This window comes from Trachypithecus francoisi, unplaced genomic scaffold (genome assembly GCF_009764315.1).
Source record: "Trachypithecus francoisi isolate TF-2019V2 unplaced genomic scaffold, Tfra_2.0 Lachesis_group5, whole genome shotgun sequence".
NCBI classification, from domain to species: Eukaryota; Metazoa; Chordata; class Mammalia; order Primates; family Cercopithecidae; genus Trachypithecus; species Trachypithecus francoisi.
In genome coordinates this window covers 67,716,838-67,733,337 of record NW_022681470.1, presented here as the reverse complement: position 1 = coordinate 67,733,337, position 16,500 = coordinate 67,716,838, and the positions used below count along the sequence as shown (strand labels likewise).

The following is a 16,500-nucleotide window of genomic DNA, read 5'->3' as shown; positions in this document are numbered from 1 at the left end:
CTCCAAGGAGAAGCAAACACTGTATGAGCGCTGTCCCACATCCCCCCTTTCTCATTCTCAGTTGGTCCTTCTGTAAAATGCAGCTGTTTCCCAGGTCAGCTCAGGCTGGGAAAGCTGTTGGATCATCAGCTTCTGAGAGGAAGAGTCTTAGCTCTCTTTAAATGTGGACCAGCTATCCCATACATTTCATACATTGCTCTGTATTCAGTAGGCACTGCATAAAGAGTGTTTGAATGGCTGATCAGAGCTGTTTCCTTGTGTAATGAAGTTTCGGAGAGAGTGTCACCTCTCCATAAAGAAAGGACCTGAGGCTTAAAACCCCAGTCAGAAATTTAGGTTTGGTCGAAGAATGGACATACACAGCTGTGAAGTCCTGTGAAACCCATCACAAAACAGGCTGTCCCCAAGGGGCCTGGGACTAGGGACTGCCCAGCTCCAAGGGGATTCCCTGGGAATTTTGGACTGCAGACCCCTCACTGGCTGAGAGTTTCTTCCCCACCTAGGGGACAGGCTGTGGCTCTGCTCCCCACTGGGCATATTCCATGCAGACAGAGGGCTCAGGCAGCACGGATAGGATTACTGCCCACTCCCACCACCCTTCAGCTGTTTTTGGCTTCAGATCCAGTGCCTCAGGCCTCTACCCAGGATAGGATACCTGTCAGTCACTAAGGGGAAAAAATGGCAGAGGGAGAGAGGGATGGGAGTAGCTGGTAAGAGGAGCTATGTGTGCAGCTGGTACACTGGCATCAAGAAGGGGCATCTTGTCTGCTGAGCACGTGTGTGTGTGTCCTCGAAACATGAGTATGAAATACGTCTGATGTGGCTGTCTTACCCTGTTTCCCCTGTCTTTACTGGCATGATCTTCATTCTAGGCTTAGGGTACTGGCTCTCAAATAGAGGTGGAGATTGAAGGGCAGAGAGGGATGCAAGGAGAGTGGTGCCTAGATGTGTATTTGGAAAAGCTCCCCAGGAGATTCTGTCCCTCTTACTGGTTGGCAAGTGCTGCTGGAGGTGGGGAGGGCAGGGGTTCTAGGCTTCCCCATTATGCACTGCCAGAGTGAAGGGGCAAAGACAGGAGTCCTGAGGGCTGCCAGTGGGGCCACATGCTTCAAGGAGCTTTTAATGGAAGTAGGAAGAGGTTCAAAGCTCCAGCCTGTAAGACTTGTCCTCCTTTGAGGGATCAGAGTGGAACCTCCTGGGAGTGGAGACATAGGCAGGCAAGCAGGCTCCTAAAACTGTCTCTGGAAGGGCTAAGGGAAAGCTTGTGGTTTGCACATGCTTCCATCTGGTTCCTAGGATGGGAGACAACATTAGGGGCCAAAGCCCTCTAGGAGTTAGTAGCATGTGTTTCCCAGGGATACCCACAAGGCTGCAAATGCCCCTCAGGGACCTAGTGCAGGTGAGGCCACAGGTTGAAGTTGGTCTGTCAAAAGAACATGGCCACCAGTCTAGGCGGGGACCCTTATGAAAGTGAATAAGATGATGCCTGAGTCTTCATGGGATGGCACTGATGGGTCGGACAAGTCATTCCTGATTCAGGTTCAGGTTAATGAGGTGCAGTTTGCAGATCATATTTGTTTCTCCTTGCATCATGAACTGGTGTGTATGTCTAGAAGCGGGCCATGTTGTGTTTTATTGCCCACTCCTCTGCTTCCCTGTATGTTTCACTAGCTTTAGTCACAGTCTTCTACCTGGCCTCTCTTCAGTTGCTCCTCCCACCCACCCAAGTGGGGTTCTGATTCCTACTGACCTGATTATCTACTTCACCTTCACTGAGGAAGAACTAGGTGGGAAGGGAGACTGCTCTGGCTAGGACAGTAGAGTTTGAGGGGTCTCTGAAACACTGATGTACCCATGCTTAGTGTGGGAATATTCAGGCTGGGACTAGAAAGAAAAGCAGCATTGGTTTATAAATGTGAAGGAAGGGGGGCTTCTCTCAAATGTTATTTCATTGCAACGCCACAGGAAGAAGAAGTAGGAACTGTACAGAAGACAACTAAGGCTTCGAAAGATCAAGTAATTTCCTCAGGGTCTGAAACCAGCATACGGCGGGTGTGGGCACTTACATCCATTGTCTTGTTGGCTTCTATGCCAGCCTCAGCTGCGTGAGGATAAATACTGAAGCAGAAGGGAGAACAGCTGGCGGCGGCCTGAGCGCAAAGGGCGGCGCTGTGGACAGGGCCTCTGTTAGGGGAGGGAGAGAGGACGAAGTGGTGAAGCAGACCTTGTGTTCTAGTTTGAGGGCTGCCATACAAACGACGACAGACTTGGTGGCTTAAAACAAATTGCTTCTCTCTCACAGTTCCGGAGGCCAGAAGTCTGAAATATAGTTATCTACTGCCTTGGTTCCTTCTGGAGGTTTGGGGGAGGATCCATTCCAGGCCTGTCTTAGCTTCTGGTTGCTGTCAGCAATCCTTGGCATTCCTTGGCTTGTAGCTACATAACTCCAGTATCTACCTCCATCTTCCCCGTGGCCTTTCTCTGTGTTCTGCATTTTTCCCTGGCTCTTGTAATGGCATTCATCACTGGTCTAGAGCCCACTCTAATGCAGGATGGTCTCATTTTGAGATCCTTACCTTGCTTACATCTGCAAAGAACCTTATTCCAAATAAGGCTGCCTTCTGAAATTCTGGGTGGACATGCCTTTCGAGGGTCATAATTCAGTCCACTACACTGAGGGAGCACAAAACAAGGAGAAGGTGACAAATGTGACCCCTAGTGAAATGCCCGAGGATAGCAACTCCTGAACAGCAGTGCCATCTCTTCCCTGAGTAGCAACCCAGGGGCACATCTTATTCTCTGGGTGGCACTGAGAAGGAAGGATACTCATCTGTCTTGGGTTTGAACCTTCCTGAGGAAAGAGGAACAGGAGCATCTGTGGGAGTCTTTCAGGCCCCAGGTTGGTCTGTCAAAAGAAGATATGTCCAATCCACCTACTGCCCATGTCTGCCAGTCTAGTGGGGGGCCTTAGAAGAGTGAATAAGATGATGGGATGGCACTGATGGGTCAGACAAGTCATTCTTGATTAATGCCAGAAGAAAGTACAGATGCTGCATGGTGATGGGAGGGGCCTGCCTGTTAGCAGTGTGCTGAGAGCCAGTGGACCAGGTCCCCTGAGAACAGAACAGCTCTAGCCTCTAGGGTTTTCCCAGATAAAGGCCACTGGAACATCTGTGCATTCCTACTCCCTCTGCCTAATGCTGGGCCCAGAGGTCACGAGTGGTCAACAGGGTAACTGGTAACCTCAGCATCCTTCAGGGAGGCAGGATTTTCCACTAAGCCAAACAGTTGTTGGGCTCATGTGTTGCTAGCCCTCTTTTTCACCTTAACCAATCAAAGTCTGGTTTCACCCTAAGTCATTGGTCCATCCTGACAAATTAAAGTACCACATAGCCCAATGCATCTAAAGAGGGATTCCCTCTTTAAATCCTCTGGGAATCTTGGCTTCTTGGCCTCTCGCCTTCCCTTGGCCAGATATTCTACTTCCTAGTGCTGCCCCTGAATTCTTTAGAGAAGTTGCCAATGGACAAAGACGGAGAGACAGTAGTGGAGGTCATCAACCTATACTGAGAGAAACTATCCTTTGTCCTAAAACCCAAGGCATTTTCCCTAGAAGAATGGCCTCAGACATGGTGTGGGCAGGGACTCCGGTTGCCCAGGTTTGGCTCACAACTCCACAGCTTTGTCCTCTTGGGTGATCACTTACTCTTTCTAAACTCGGTTTCATTATTTGAAAAATGAAGATAATAATGTACCCACCTGCTGGGGTTTCCTTAAGGATGGCACAGGTCCAACATTTAACACAGTGCCTGGCACATCAGAGCTCTCCATCAGCGTCAGCTCCTCTCACCAGGACTGCCACTACAAAGACACTGTTCTTCCCTGGCTGGCGTTTCTGCTTTTGTGTCTTGGCGTGGGCTGTTCCCTGTTTGGAACACCCTCACCCAAATTCTTTACCTTTTATACCTAATTCTAGCTCATCCTTCTAGAATCATCTCAAGGACCGCCCCCATAAAGAGTAATACATAATACATTTACTGAGCAACTATTAAATGTCAAGCACTCTCTTTAAGGGCTTACTTACATTATCCAACTTAATCCTTATAACAGTCCTGTGAAAGCAGTTGTATTCTGTGCTGAAACTGAGGTTTGGGGAACACGATCCAAATCCACCTGACTTCAAAGCGTGTGCACATGCCATCACTCCATGCTGACTCCACAGGCTCCTGCCCTCACCCTCCTGCCCTGGGCCCACTTTAGCACTCTGTACTTATGCTGTGAGTTTACTGCTCTATCTCCCGAGCCTGGCATCCCCTGGAGGACAGTGCTGTGCTTTGTCCCCTCCAGCCTCAGGCCAGGGCAGCACACAGCCTTAGCCGAACTGGCCTGGGTCCCTCTGGGGCCCCCTCCCCTCCTCGAGGCTCAGGGCCTCCCATGTTCTGGGCTGTCACGTATTCATCATGATACCAAGTAGAAAATGTAGCATTTGATTCCACAGTAACAGAAGTGATCTTTCTGAGGGGGTTGAGAAGTGGCCTTTTCCAAAAATAAAACCCAACCAACTGCCTTATCCTATCTGCCCATCTGCAGTTTGTTTTTCCATGTTTTAAGTTTCTTAAATGGCCCAGTTTGTTAATCTTCATGTTTTATGCTCTGCCATAAAACCAGGCAGGGTGACTGGTGGAGGAGGCTGGTGGGTGATGAAACCACAAGGAAAACTACGTCAAGTGGGCCTGTGGGGATATTAGGGCCCTTCTGATGCTCGGCCACTCACGGTGCTTCAGTCAGCACCAGCATGGACCCCAGCTCTGGGACAAGAGGCCTGGCTCCTACTAGCAAGGAGCTATAGAGTGTGTGCGCCCTGCTGAGTGCTCTTAGGCAGTGGGTGCTCAGTAAATGTTTGCTTGGCTTTATGTCCCCCCACTCTAAGACAGCTTTTTGTCAGATCTAAGAAAGAAAGAGTTGAAGGTGGTTGCGGGGCCTCCCCGTTTCCTCTCAGTCATCCTTCAGGGACCAGAGGCTGAGTGAGAGACCAGGGTCATCCCCCACTCCAATCCTAGGCAGCACCTAGGAGGGCTGAGTCTGGCTGGTAGTGTGAGTACAGGCAGACAGGTACACAGGAGGCATGTGTGAGCACAAGTCCATGCACAGGGGACAGCAGAGTAGCAGTAACCTCACCAGCCATCCATCCAAGGGTTCTGAGAGCCTAGTCAGCAGACCTGGGTCAGGCTGCCCATGTCAGAATCACTTGGGAGCTTGCTGCAAATGCCAGTTTCTAGCCCTGTCACGGGAAATTCTCACTCACTAGATCACCTCTTTCAGAACCATTGATCTGGTACAACCAAGGAAGGATATAACTTTCCCAAGGTCACACAGTGACTAGTCAGTGGCAGAGCTAGGACCACTCCAAGCCAGTGCTCTTTCTACTGCTGAGCATTTCAGACTGGGGACATGTGTCTGAATCCAAGAGAAAATCATCTAAATCCCATTTGATATATCCATAGATTTCGATGACTCATACCTCAGCCCATTTATGCAAACCACTGAGGATTGACATTACATATGTATTTTTATTCCACAATCTGAGTTCTTTTAAGTAACTGTGCTCCCACTTGGGTGCCCTCCCCACATTCTTTTGCTGCCAGAACTCTAGCAAGTCCATTCCCCTCCTAGGTCTGCCTTTCCCCCATGCGTGCTGCTGAGACCCCGAGGGGATGACTCCTCCCCTTGGCCTGGTCCTGGCTAGGGCTTGAGAACAGGTTAGGTTTGAGAGGAGCTGGGCCCTCTTAATGTAACCCAGAAGAGGTGGTCGACTATCCTGACTCACGTCAGATTCCAGGGGTATTGGTTTTTCAAACCAAGTTGAAAATAATTACCAAGAAATTCCTATAGCTTAGGGATCTGAGTGTCAATTCCATTCAGCTCAACAACAATTTAAGTCTTCCCAGATTTAGGGCCATTGCTTCGTGCGAGCTCAGAGGGATGCCAAGTTGGATGAGCAAGGCACAGCAGCGTCTCTGCCCTCCAGGCGTCCTCTGTCTCCAGGTTGCAATAAGTCATGAGCTGCTCAGCATTCTGAGCAACATGTCAGGCTAGAAAAATATATGCCCCTGTGGGCTGGCAGGACTCTGGCTGGATCCAGGAAGGATCTGGACTTATCCCATTACCAGTGCCTTAAAACCATGCCAAGAATAGAGTAGTTTTCTATCACCAGGGCTGGGCCTTTTCCAGTGGAACAAACTCTCCAGACAGACCCCAGCACCTCTCTGTTGGTGTGGTCCCTGACTAAGGATCTATGATGTGAAGAAAGAAGGCAAGAGCCAATGAGCAGTTGTCCTCATTGCAAAAATGTTCATCAAGGTTCATCTTTTAAATGTCAGCTCCCTGAGCTCATGTAAGAGTTCAAAAATAAAATCAGCCAGGCAGAGATGATGAAATCAGTATGAGGTCAGTCTGCAATGAGGATGAGTGAAAATGGAAGTCGTTTAGGATTTTATTTTCACACCATCCTTCAGGAGCCTATGTGTAGTGCATAGAGAAGTTACCTGTGATCTCTTTTTCTCTCTCCCCATTAAACCACAAACATTAGAAGCAGATTTTTGGAGGGAGGGCAATATACATCACTTCTTTTGGCTTCACAAACGAGGATGGCCGTAGCCACTGAGTTTGGATTGATCCTGGCCTGTCTACCGGGGGTAATGCATCTGCAATGGAGTCCTCAAATCTCAAATTCCAGGGACTTAGTGAGTTAGAGATAAGAGGTCCCCTTTAGCTGGAACAGGAAACATCTGTCCATCTGTCAGGGCTATACACAAATACAGAGAACATCCCATACCCTACACATTGATATAATTTTAGTGTTTTCCAGAGGAGGTTCTTTCATTCAAAAGAGAGGATCTGGGGGAACTGGCTTAAGAAATGCTCCATATAATGTCTTCCTCTTAGACATTCATAAGGCACATTAGTGTGGTAAGGCTCTGAGAAGTCCTGCAGTAAAGCAACCCATTTAACATTGCAGTGTGACTCAAACTTAACTTTGGAACTTCTCCCGCCTCATAGTACCTATTAGAGCCTCATGGAATACTTTGGACAGACTTGTTCCCCAGACCTCCATCCATCACCTGTCCAGTACAGGGAGCATCCTGGGTTACAGAGCTGGGAGTCATGCCCATCATTCCCAGGATGCACTCTTGCCATGGGAAGCTGTGGAGCATCTCCAAGCAGACGGAGAGCTGCTGTGGCTGGAGCTGGTGGCACAGACCTCATTGTCATGAGTCCTACAACCACTCCTGCCCACTCAGATCTAAAATACTTGGCAAAATGCATGGTCATGGTTGCCTCTGAGACACACTCCATGACTAACTTCTCCAGAAAAGCAGTTGAAGTTAGTAAGCAGAGCCCTTGACTCCAGATCAGCAAAGCTGTCAGACCACATCAGCTCTGTAAAAATTCCTTTTGCCTTGTCTCCTGGGGGTGGCAGGTTTTATCTCCTTGATTCTCAAAGGAAGAACCAGGCATTTCTGCAGGGTAGGAAGTTCTTCCCTGGCTCACCTGTCCATTGGTTGAGACAGTGACGTTCAGGGGGGCTGCCTATCACACAGGATGATGGAGGGCAGCCTAGGATGACACTTTGGAAAAAAAGCCTGCACAGATCCAGAGACCCGCGGTTCCACCAGCAGGCCCTGTCTGTGAGTGCCTGATCTGCCTACATCGACCACACAGTCATAACACCTGAATGTGCTGGCTGGTTCAGTCCAGGATTCTGACCCATGGGGCCTCTGGGTGACAAGCACAATGTAGCCACACCCTCAAAGAGGAACTCCCACTTCCCCTCCGAAATGTCCACCATGAATTATGTTAAGCCTCTTGGGATCAGTTTTTTGTTGACTCCTCAATATCTGAAGAACTTCCTTTTCATCAGTCTTAGAACATCTCAAGTCTCAGAGGCTGCCCCTGACCTTTGATGTTGAGAGATGTGTGTCCAGGCCAAACCCTGCTTTTTATAACATTGACTATGACCTCTGTGATTTCATCTTTCCAGGAAGAAGATATTATCCCACGGATTCATTAGCCAATATTTATGTGTTCTACATTGCACAAATATTTATTGAGGGCCTGCTAGGTACCAGTCACTTTGAACAGCTGGAAATTGGAAACAAAACGGAAAATCATTGCTCTTTCAGGGCAAATAATAAGCAAAAACTTAAAAAGTAAAAAATACAGTGTGACCTCCAAAGAACTGTTCTGAGCCCTCAGGGACCTTTTAGCAGGATAGGATATGTTTGTGTTCAGGAATTGTTGCTTACAAGGAATAGACCTGCCCAAACTTGCTCAAGTGAAAAAGGGGGTAGTGTTAGGAATCAGAAATCCTGCAGATATAAAGGGCAGGAAAAAAGCAATGAGCTCTAAAAGCCATCATCTCTCTTGGGTACATTCACATTCTCACCCACTTTCTCCTTCCTCTTTTCTGCATTCCTTCCCTCCATTCCACCTTCCTTCCTATTCCCTTCTCTCTCCTCCCCTCTCTAAGAAGGCATGTGAGTAGGCAGAAGAGAGTTGGCCTCTCTACTACAAATGGATACAAGATAGAGGGTAATTAGGACAGAAGAGCAGTCAAACTATAGAAAGGGCCATTGGAGTTGGGAGGTAGGAGGATAACTTACAGCACATTGAAATCAGCGAAGACTTTCTGGAGGAGGTGCATTTGCACTGGGTCTTGGTGTGAAGAGGATTTGGATGCCCAATGGAGAGCAGAGGCTATTCCCAGAACAGAGTACAGCACATATAGAGGCATCCAACTCAGAGCACAGAGAGAAAAGGGTCCCAATCACTCTACTTATCCTTCCGCATCCCCCCATGGGCCTTTTGTTGGGTTTCTCTGGCCCTCTTCAGGGTGGACAGGATTCTCCTGAGTCCCATTTCTTGGATCTGCAAGCCAGACTGTAGGGGCAGTTGGGGTGCATCTAAAGAGGGGACCAGAGGAGGCAGGGATGGGAGAAATGCTGCCCAGTGGAGGTCAGAAAGTCACATATCAGAATCCAGATAATAGCTGGAAGATTTAACCACCCATCCACCTGTTAGTGACCTCAGTGTAAAGTCATCCAGTGACAGAAACTTTGACCAAGAAGTTAGTGCACAGACGTGGGCCTCTAGTCTGCCAGTGATTTGCTGATGGATTCCTAGCATCAAGCAATTAACTGTTTATTTGGCTTCTCTGTGTTGGGCACTATAAAACAATCGTCTTGTTGGTCATACCTGAGAACCTACTGGTGACAGCATGGGGCAGGGCCTCTTGGAGGAGGTAGGGCGAGTTGTGTGTCATCTTCAGCTGGGGGCCTTGAAAGGGCGAGGACAACAGGATCCATTTAAGCATCTCTAGTGGGCCAGTGATTTCATATACGTCATCTTGTATCAGCTTTATACCAAGTCTGAAAAGTAGAGATTTTCCTCACTTTTTAAGGAGGAAGCTGAGATTCAGAAGTTAAGATACCTTGTGAGGTTACACGGTTAAGTAATGGGGCTGGGACTTAAACTTTGTTCTTTCTGACCCCAAACCCCTGCTCCTGGCATGACACCATGTGTGTCTCCCCAAGACGGGCGGTCCTGTGGCAAGTCCCTGGGACAGGTTCTAGGTGGGTCTAAGTTGCCTGCCCAGGGCACAAAGTTTCCCAGATTGGGATGATGAAAAAGCTGCTGTTCTCCCTTACCACAGGCCTCTCCTCTACACAATCTCAATACCTCTAGTCCTCAAATCAGAAATTTACACTAAAAAGACAACCTATTACAGGTTGCAGCTCACAAATTCAAACATGATATGGGTCAAAACATGTCCCAGAGTCTAATTGGCACATGTAATATAAGCTAGAAATTATGGGGCTTTCCCATAGTCAGATGCTGACCCAGGGGAAGGCCCCCCGTAGCTGTGGCTTATGCTGCACTCGGGCCAAATTCATGAGTCTGGTTTGCTGATGGTCCATCCTCTGCATGAAGTATTGTTATCATTAGTCATTACCTGCTGGTCACCTAATGGATCTGGGTTTGATACCTTGGGTACAAGTCCCTTCTAGGCAACTTACCTGTTGGGTGATATTTAGCCACTCTGAGCTGCGGTTTCCTTATGTCTGAAATGGGGATAATAACAGGTATTCCAGTGACTTCACAGTGCTGTCAAAAGGAATACATGAAGCAACATTAAAGTGCCTTGTGACCTGCAAATCACTGTCCAAGTGTGGGTATTATTGTTAGGACAAGTTTATGTTCAACTTTATAGACGTTAGTCTACTGTAAGCTTACCAAGGACAAGGAGGACTTCTGTGTGAGACTGGCTTTTACTTTTCACAGCCAACCACATTCACTTAGGATCCAGATCTGTGGGTGGCATTGGAAACCTTAGCTGTAGCCTTGCCAGGGGACTTTCTTGCCCTGAAGTATGGTTTAGACCAGAGATGCTCCAGCTTTTGTGCAGAGATACTAATGGAGTAGGTCTGAAGTGGGGCCAGAAAAATGATATTTGAAAGTCTCATGAGATGATGCTGAATTGCAGACAAGGACGGATTTAAGGGAGGCCAGGCTCAGAGGCTAGGACAGTCTCCTGGGAAGATGCTCTTTGGATTCTTCAGCTTCCTGGCATGTGGGCAGGGAAAAAATGGGATCTGTTCCTCTTGAAGGGAATGACAAAGGGAGTCAATTACCTGCTGTTTGAAAGCTGGGAGTCAGTGTCGAGCAAAGGAGGGTGAGGTCAGTCATAGAGAAAAGCCTCGTGAGGCCTTGCACGCTGTGAGCCCCAGCCTCTTGGCAGTGGGTGGACTGGAAGGAGAGGGCCGTGATAGGCAGAGGGGCTGAGCTGGGCTGCTGTAGCCAGCATGTGGCTAACATGGCATGTCGTTCTCTCTGTCTCTCCAGATTGTGTTCCGGAAGATCAGCGACGTGAAACGTGAAGAGGAAGAGCGTATGAAACGAAAGAATGAGGCCCCCCTGATCTTGCCCCCGGACCACCCTGTCCGGCGCCTCTTCCAGAGATTTCGACAGCAGAAAGAGGCCAGGCTGGCGGCTGAGAGAGGGGGCCGGGACCTGGATGACCTAGACGTGGAGAAGGGCAATGTCCTCACAGAGCATGCCTCCGCCAACCACAGCCTCATGAAGGCCAGCGTGGTCACCGTACGTGAGAGTCCTGCCACGCCCGTGTCCTTCCAGGCAGCCTCCACCTCCGGGGTTCCAGACCACGCAAAGCTACACGCACCCGGGTCTGAGTGCCTGGGCCCCAAGGGGGGTGGGGGCGATTGTGCCAAGCGCAAAGGCTGGGCCCGCTTCAAAGATGCTTGCAGGAAGGGTGAGGAATGGAACAAGGTGTCCAAGGCTGAGTCGATGGAGACACTTCCCGAGAGGACAAAAACATCAGGCGAGGCCACGCTGAAGAAGACAGACTCGTGTGACAGTGGCATCACCAAGAGCGACTTGCGGCTGGACAACGTGGGTGAGGCCAGGAGTCCCCAGGATCGGAGTCCCATCCTGGCAGAGGTCAAGCATTCTTTCTACCCCATCCCTGAGCAGACGCTGCAGGCCACAGTCCTGGAGGTGAGGCACGAGCTGAAGGAGGACATCAAGGCCTTAAATGCCAAAATGACCAATATTGAGAAACAGCTCTCTGAGATACTCAGGATATTAACTTCCAGAAGATCCTCTCAGTCTCCTCAGGAGCTGTTTGAAATATCGAGGCCACAGTCCCCAGAATCAGAGAGAGACATTTTTGGAGCCAGCTGAGAGGTCTATTAAAAGAAAAGTCAAAGACAGACACCTACAACCTTGCCGTGACCACCACCCCACCACACACGTCCACATGACCAACAATTTTCAAGTAGGCTTTTCCTGACAGAAAAAGTGGGGCCAGTGGCTTAGATGCGCTCTTTCTCTATCTGGAAAAAGATATGGGAAGGGTAGCGTGCCCCTACCCTGCAAGGTGGCAGCTGCATCTGAACCATCTTTGCACAATTTTGAAAGAAGGGACATGCTGTCTAAAGGGTATTTTCCTTCATTTTTAATTTTTTACTACCATGATATTTGTAAAAGATAAACTACCAGGACAGAGCAGCAGCCATCTGGGGACAGGTGGGAAAGTGCCGAGAACCTCTCATGTATATACCATGCTGGGCTCCTTTGCCAAGACCCCCAACGGACTGTGGTGGGCCAGGGACTTCCCAGCATCCCCGTCCTTGTACAGCCTGTGTCTGACATCACCATGTTTTCCTGTAGTTGTCATTTGTAACTAGCTCGGGACAAGCGGAGCTTGAGGGACAGGAGGGTAGAGCCCGGAAACTTTCTGTCTCATGGTTAAGGCCAGAAAAGCAGCTGCAGGTGTGGTGCATGCCTCCCATCGACATTGGAGCTGGGAATCCTCAGGTCTCCTTTCCCAAAGGTGGTGAGGCAAGGGTAAGAGCTGGAGAGGGGTCCTTAGGATCCAGGGGTTCTCTGCGCTGCGGCCCACAGCCTGCTCCTCTGGGACAGTTGACAGGGAGGGCTGTGGAGTCCCCAGCTGAGCCTCTGGCCGTGCTCCATGCCGCTGGCCTCACACACAGGCTCCCTTGCCTCTGTTCCTTCTTGGCCTCTTCCCAAGTGTCCCCGTGGCATTCCTCAGGGTATGGAGCATCAGCAGGAAGGGTCATGAGCCCAGAGTTGCTTTATTAACAAAGCAGACACACACAACCTCAGAACTGTAGCAAGTGCTATGTTTATACTTTGATTCTCATTGGGATTGCCCTGCAGACCTTTGTATTTTGTTCACCGCACGGGGTCATTATAGGCACTTGGGAGCCATGCTGGTCCTTATTTTAAAGCCGGTCTCTCTATTTCCTACTAAAGTCAGTAGGATTTCAAGAGAAAATGGAAAAAGATTTCAGGATCATGATTGTACTCTCTTCAGGAGCTGGAAAGAGAACGAAGCAGTGAGTTTCCAGCTCTCTGTAAGGTGATGGAGAAAAGTGGCCTTGGAGCTGTGGCTCCCAGTGATGGTCACAGAGCTGCGTATGGGCCATCCGAGCCCTTATGCCACGATGCTCGGGGACACTCCACTGCCTCGTGGTCACCTAAGTCAGGTTATTCATGTGCTTGGGCTTCTCTCAATGGCGTCTGAGAAAGGAAAGGGGAGAAGTCTCTTCCAGGCACAGTGGAGCTGGCCAGGGCATATGCCCTACAGAGAGGTGTCAGGACCCCAAATACTGACAAGCAAGGTGAGAAGTTCAGCTCTGAAAAGTCAACTTGGAGGGAATGGAATTAGGAGTACAGGTGACAGCATGGACTTATCCAGGGAGCTTACCTTTGCCTATGTTAGATGGTGACCCCATCCCTGGTACCTCTGCCCTACCAAAGATACTCAGTGTTTCTGAGAGCCTCTGGTCCGAGCCTGCCCACCACCCCACCCCGCCTCGCCTCCTTAGTCCTGCCCAGTACTCACAGTGAGTCCCAGGGCTAGGCCCTCGGTTGTCTGTGCAAGGCAGGGCTGACCTCTCCTGGTTCACAGGGTTGGCACAGATGGCCCTGGGAAGCCAGGGCCTGCGAGCTCAAGGGAGAGTCCTGCTCCAGGAGCCCTAACCTCATATGTAGCTTCTCACATGAGGCTTACAGGGGCTGCTCCTGGCTTCTCCAGGCTGTGACATAATTAGATTTAGCCTCAGGTGGCAGCATGCAAAGAAGAGGAATTCTAATTTCCTAAGGCCGAGTCACAACTGTCTGACTTTGGATAAAGCTATGAGGTCTTCAGCCTCTTTCACTTGAGAAGCTACCAACCAGTCCTTGGGTAAGAGCCTGTAAAATATCTGGAATCCCATCTGTTGGCTGCCCCCTAACACTCTAGTCTGCCATTTCTTAAACATGCTCCTCAACCTGCTTCTGAAGTTTAGGACCCACCACTTTTAAGGCAGGGTAGGCCTCTAATCCACCCCCAAAACCCAGCCTCAGAAGCACCTGCCACTAGAGACTTTTTGTTGCCTCCCAGCTCTCCAGGGACTTGATGACAGGCTTCCTGTCCAGCACTCCATAGCCAATGTCAAGAGGCCCTGCCACTTCCCTCCAGCTCTGCCTGAGGGAGATGGATGTCCATGAAATCGCTCAGACCTCTGGGTATGAGGGGCAAAGATGATGTAAGGCTTTGAAGTCCAGACATGTTTTAGGGTGGAATGTAGCTTTAGGAATGCACTCCTGAATCAGTGCAAACTGGGCTCATGACTGGAAGCCAGCTCCTGCAGCAGGAATCTGTTCCTCTTGGGGTCACAGGTGCACGTGTGGGTGCATGGGCTTTATTCCCCTGTAATCCTCCCTAGGATTTGAGGGATTTTTTGCTGTAATTGTTTTCTCTGAAAAAACATTGTGTAAATGAGCCAAACCTTTCTCCCTTCCTTTTCACGCCATGAACTTGGTCGCAGGCTGCTTTGTGCTGCCTTCCCATGCCAGGATGCCACTGGGTTCCCGAGCCAGGACCATGTGCCTCAGACACCACTGACCTGAGCCTTCCAGTATAAACCATTATCTGGTGGCTGGAGAGAGATTAGGGAAACAAAAGGTTACTAGGTATGGGACAGAACATTTAGACTTCAGAAAAAGTATGCCAAGAGAACAGATTTGCCCAGGATATACGTTTTTCCTTTTTGAGGAGTGGGGGCATGATATGTGGCACCATTGTCTAGTAAGTACTATTTGATTTCTACTAGATTCTTTACTTTGAATGTCATTCATATTGAAGCTCCATTTCCCAGAGAATATCCCAACAGGCTGCTTTGAAGTGGGGAGGTCCTGTCCCTGTCACTTGGCTGCTGGTTGAACATGCTCCTCCCGGCTGATGGAGGGGGTGGGTTTAGGGTTAACTCTGAGAACTAAGATGGTCAGTGAGGTGGTGTTTGTTCTTGGTGGGGGGGCACTGACTTCAGCAATGGGCACTGCCATCCCATATACTTACAAAAGGCTCCTCCACTGGACATGACAAGATAGCCAAAGGACAGAAACGGAGGGGATCATTTGGTTGAAAAACCAAATTATCTAGTGTACAATTAATGCAACTCATTGCATTAATTAATGCAATGCTACATTATGCTAACAAGGTTACAACATTAATGCTACAGGATAGCCCAAGTATTTAAAAAACTGAGCCCATTTTGCAGCCTTCCAGCAAACTTTTGCAAATACATTTCTTACTTGATTTCTTCTTGTTATCCAATCCCTGGGGGCCTGTTTTACCCTCAACCTCTTCAATCCAGTGTGCTGCTGTTGGCCAAACATCAGCCCCTTTGCTGGAATCCTCCTCTTTCAAAAGTGGGGAGGGCTGAGCAGGGGTAAAATTGTACTACACCACCCCATCCCATTCAGCAAACTTCCTCTTCAAATCCTTAGATGGAAGGTATTATACCAACTGTCAAGCTCTTTGTCTGAGCCCTTGTGGGGACTAAATGAACTCTAGGAATACTAGGTATAGGAAGATCCTCATTTTCCCTTGTTGCACTGACCACTCTGTCTCACATGCATACTCTGGGAAATTTTAGGAGCCCTGGTGGAGATACACATTGCTGATGTGCATTTGATTAATAGATTGTACTATGTCTTGCAATAAAGACGTTTAGCCTTAAGACCCTTGAATGGAACTCCAGCTGTGATAGAGCTGCCAACGCCCCTTCCTCTCTCCCCCTTATCACCTAGTGTTGCTTAAAGAGGAGGCCATTGAGGGCACACTTGACGCCCCAGTCAGCCTCCCTCTGTTGCTAAATCATTGTTATTGCTCTATATACTGCCTTCTCACTCGCTTCAATTAAGATTACCTTCACCAGCTCCTGTGCCCTCCATCTGGAGGAGACTCCATGATCCTCTCAGCACAGACTGCAAACATCAGAGAAAAAAACCATTTTCTCACCAAAGGTGTTCATGTTGAGAAGTTTTAATTTCTACCCCCTACAGCTCAAAAGAATCAATGTGAATTTATCTGCAGCTTAAATTCAAGTGAAACTTCATTCTCATGTGAGCATATCAGACTTATTCTGGAACCTCTAGAACTGGACTTGAATTCCCTGCAGGTGCCAGAGTGGTGGGTGCCCTCCCTGCCTGCCATTAAACTTTTCTTGCAGCCCTTATCTCTTTATCTGTGACTTCTGAGTCATCCGACGGATCCATTAGTTGTTCAATGAGAAGTTCACAGATCTTGTATCAGGATATAAACTGATCTTACGTTAAGAAGGATGCACCCTCCCCTAATGAATGTATTCTCTTTATATTCCGATGCTGTATTTGTACATCATCAGTTGGAGACTGTCCACATCCAACGTTTCGCCGGCACCTCAAGGACACTTCTACTCATGAGCAGTTCACCATTCTGGGGCTTCTCCTTATATTAATACGCTTTCCATTGAGTCCTGCCAAATCCTTTATTGGGTTTTCCTTTTTCCTTTGCATCTGTCACTTTGTCCAAATGAGCATGAATAAACAAAAGTGTAAATGAGCTGATACTATTTTTGTGGTCAGCTGAGG

The 16,500-nt window shown here is 48.8% G+C and overlaps 1 protein-coding gene across 1 annotated transcript in view; it reads left to right on the top strand.

Annotated features, from left to right (window-relative positions):
- The window catches only part of KCNH1 (potassium voltage-gated channel subfamily H member 1), a 435,865-nt gene extending 423,910 nt beyond the window's left edge, over positions 1-11,955 (top strand). The window contains exon 11 of the mRNA XM_033197084.1: positions 10,903-11,955. Within this exon, the coding sequence (XP_033052975.1) occupies positions 10,903-11,760 (858 nt within the window). The 3' untranslated portion in view covers positions 11,761-11,955. The remainder of the gene's footprint in view (positions 1-10,902) is intronic.
- The last annotated feature ends 4,545 nt before the right edge of the window (positions 11,956-16,500 follow it).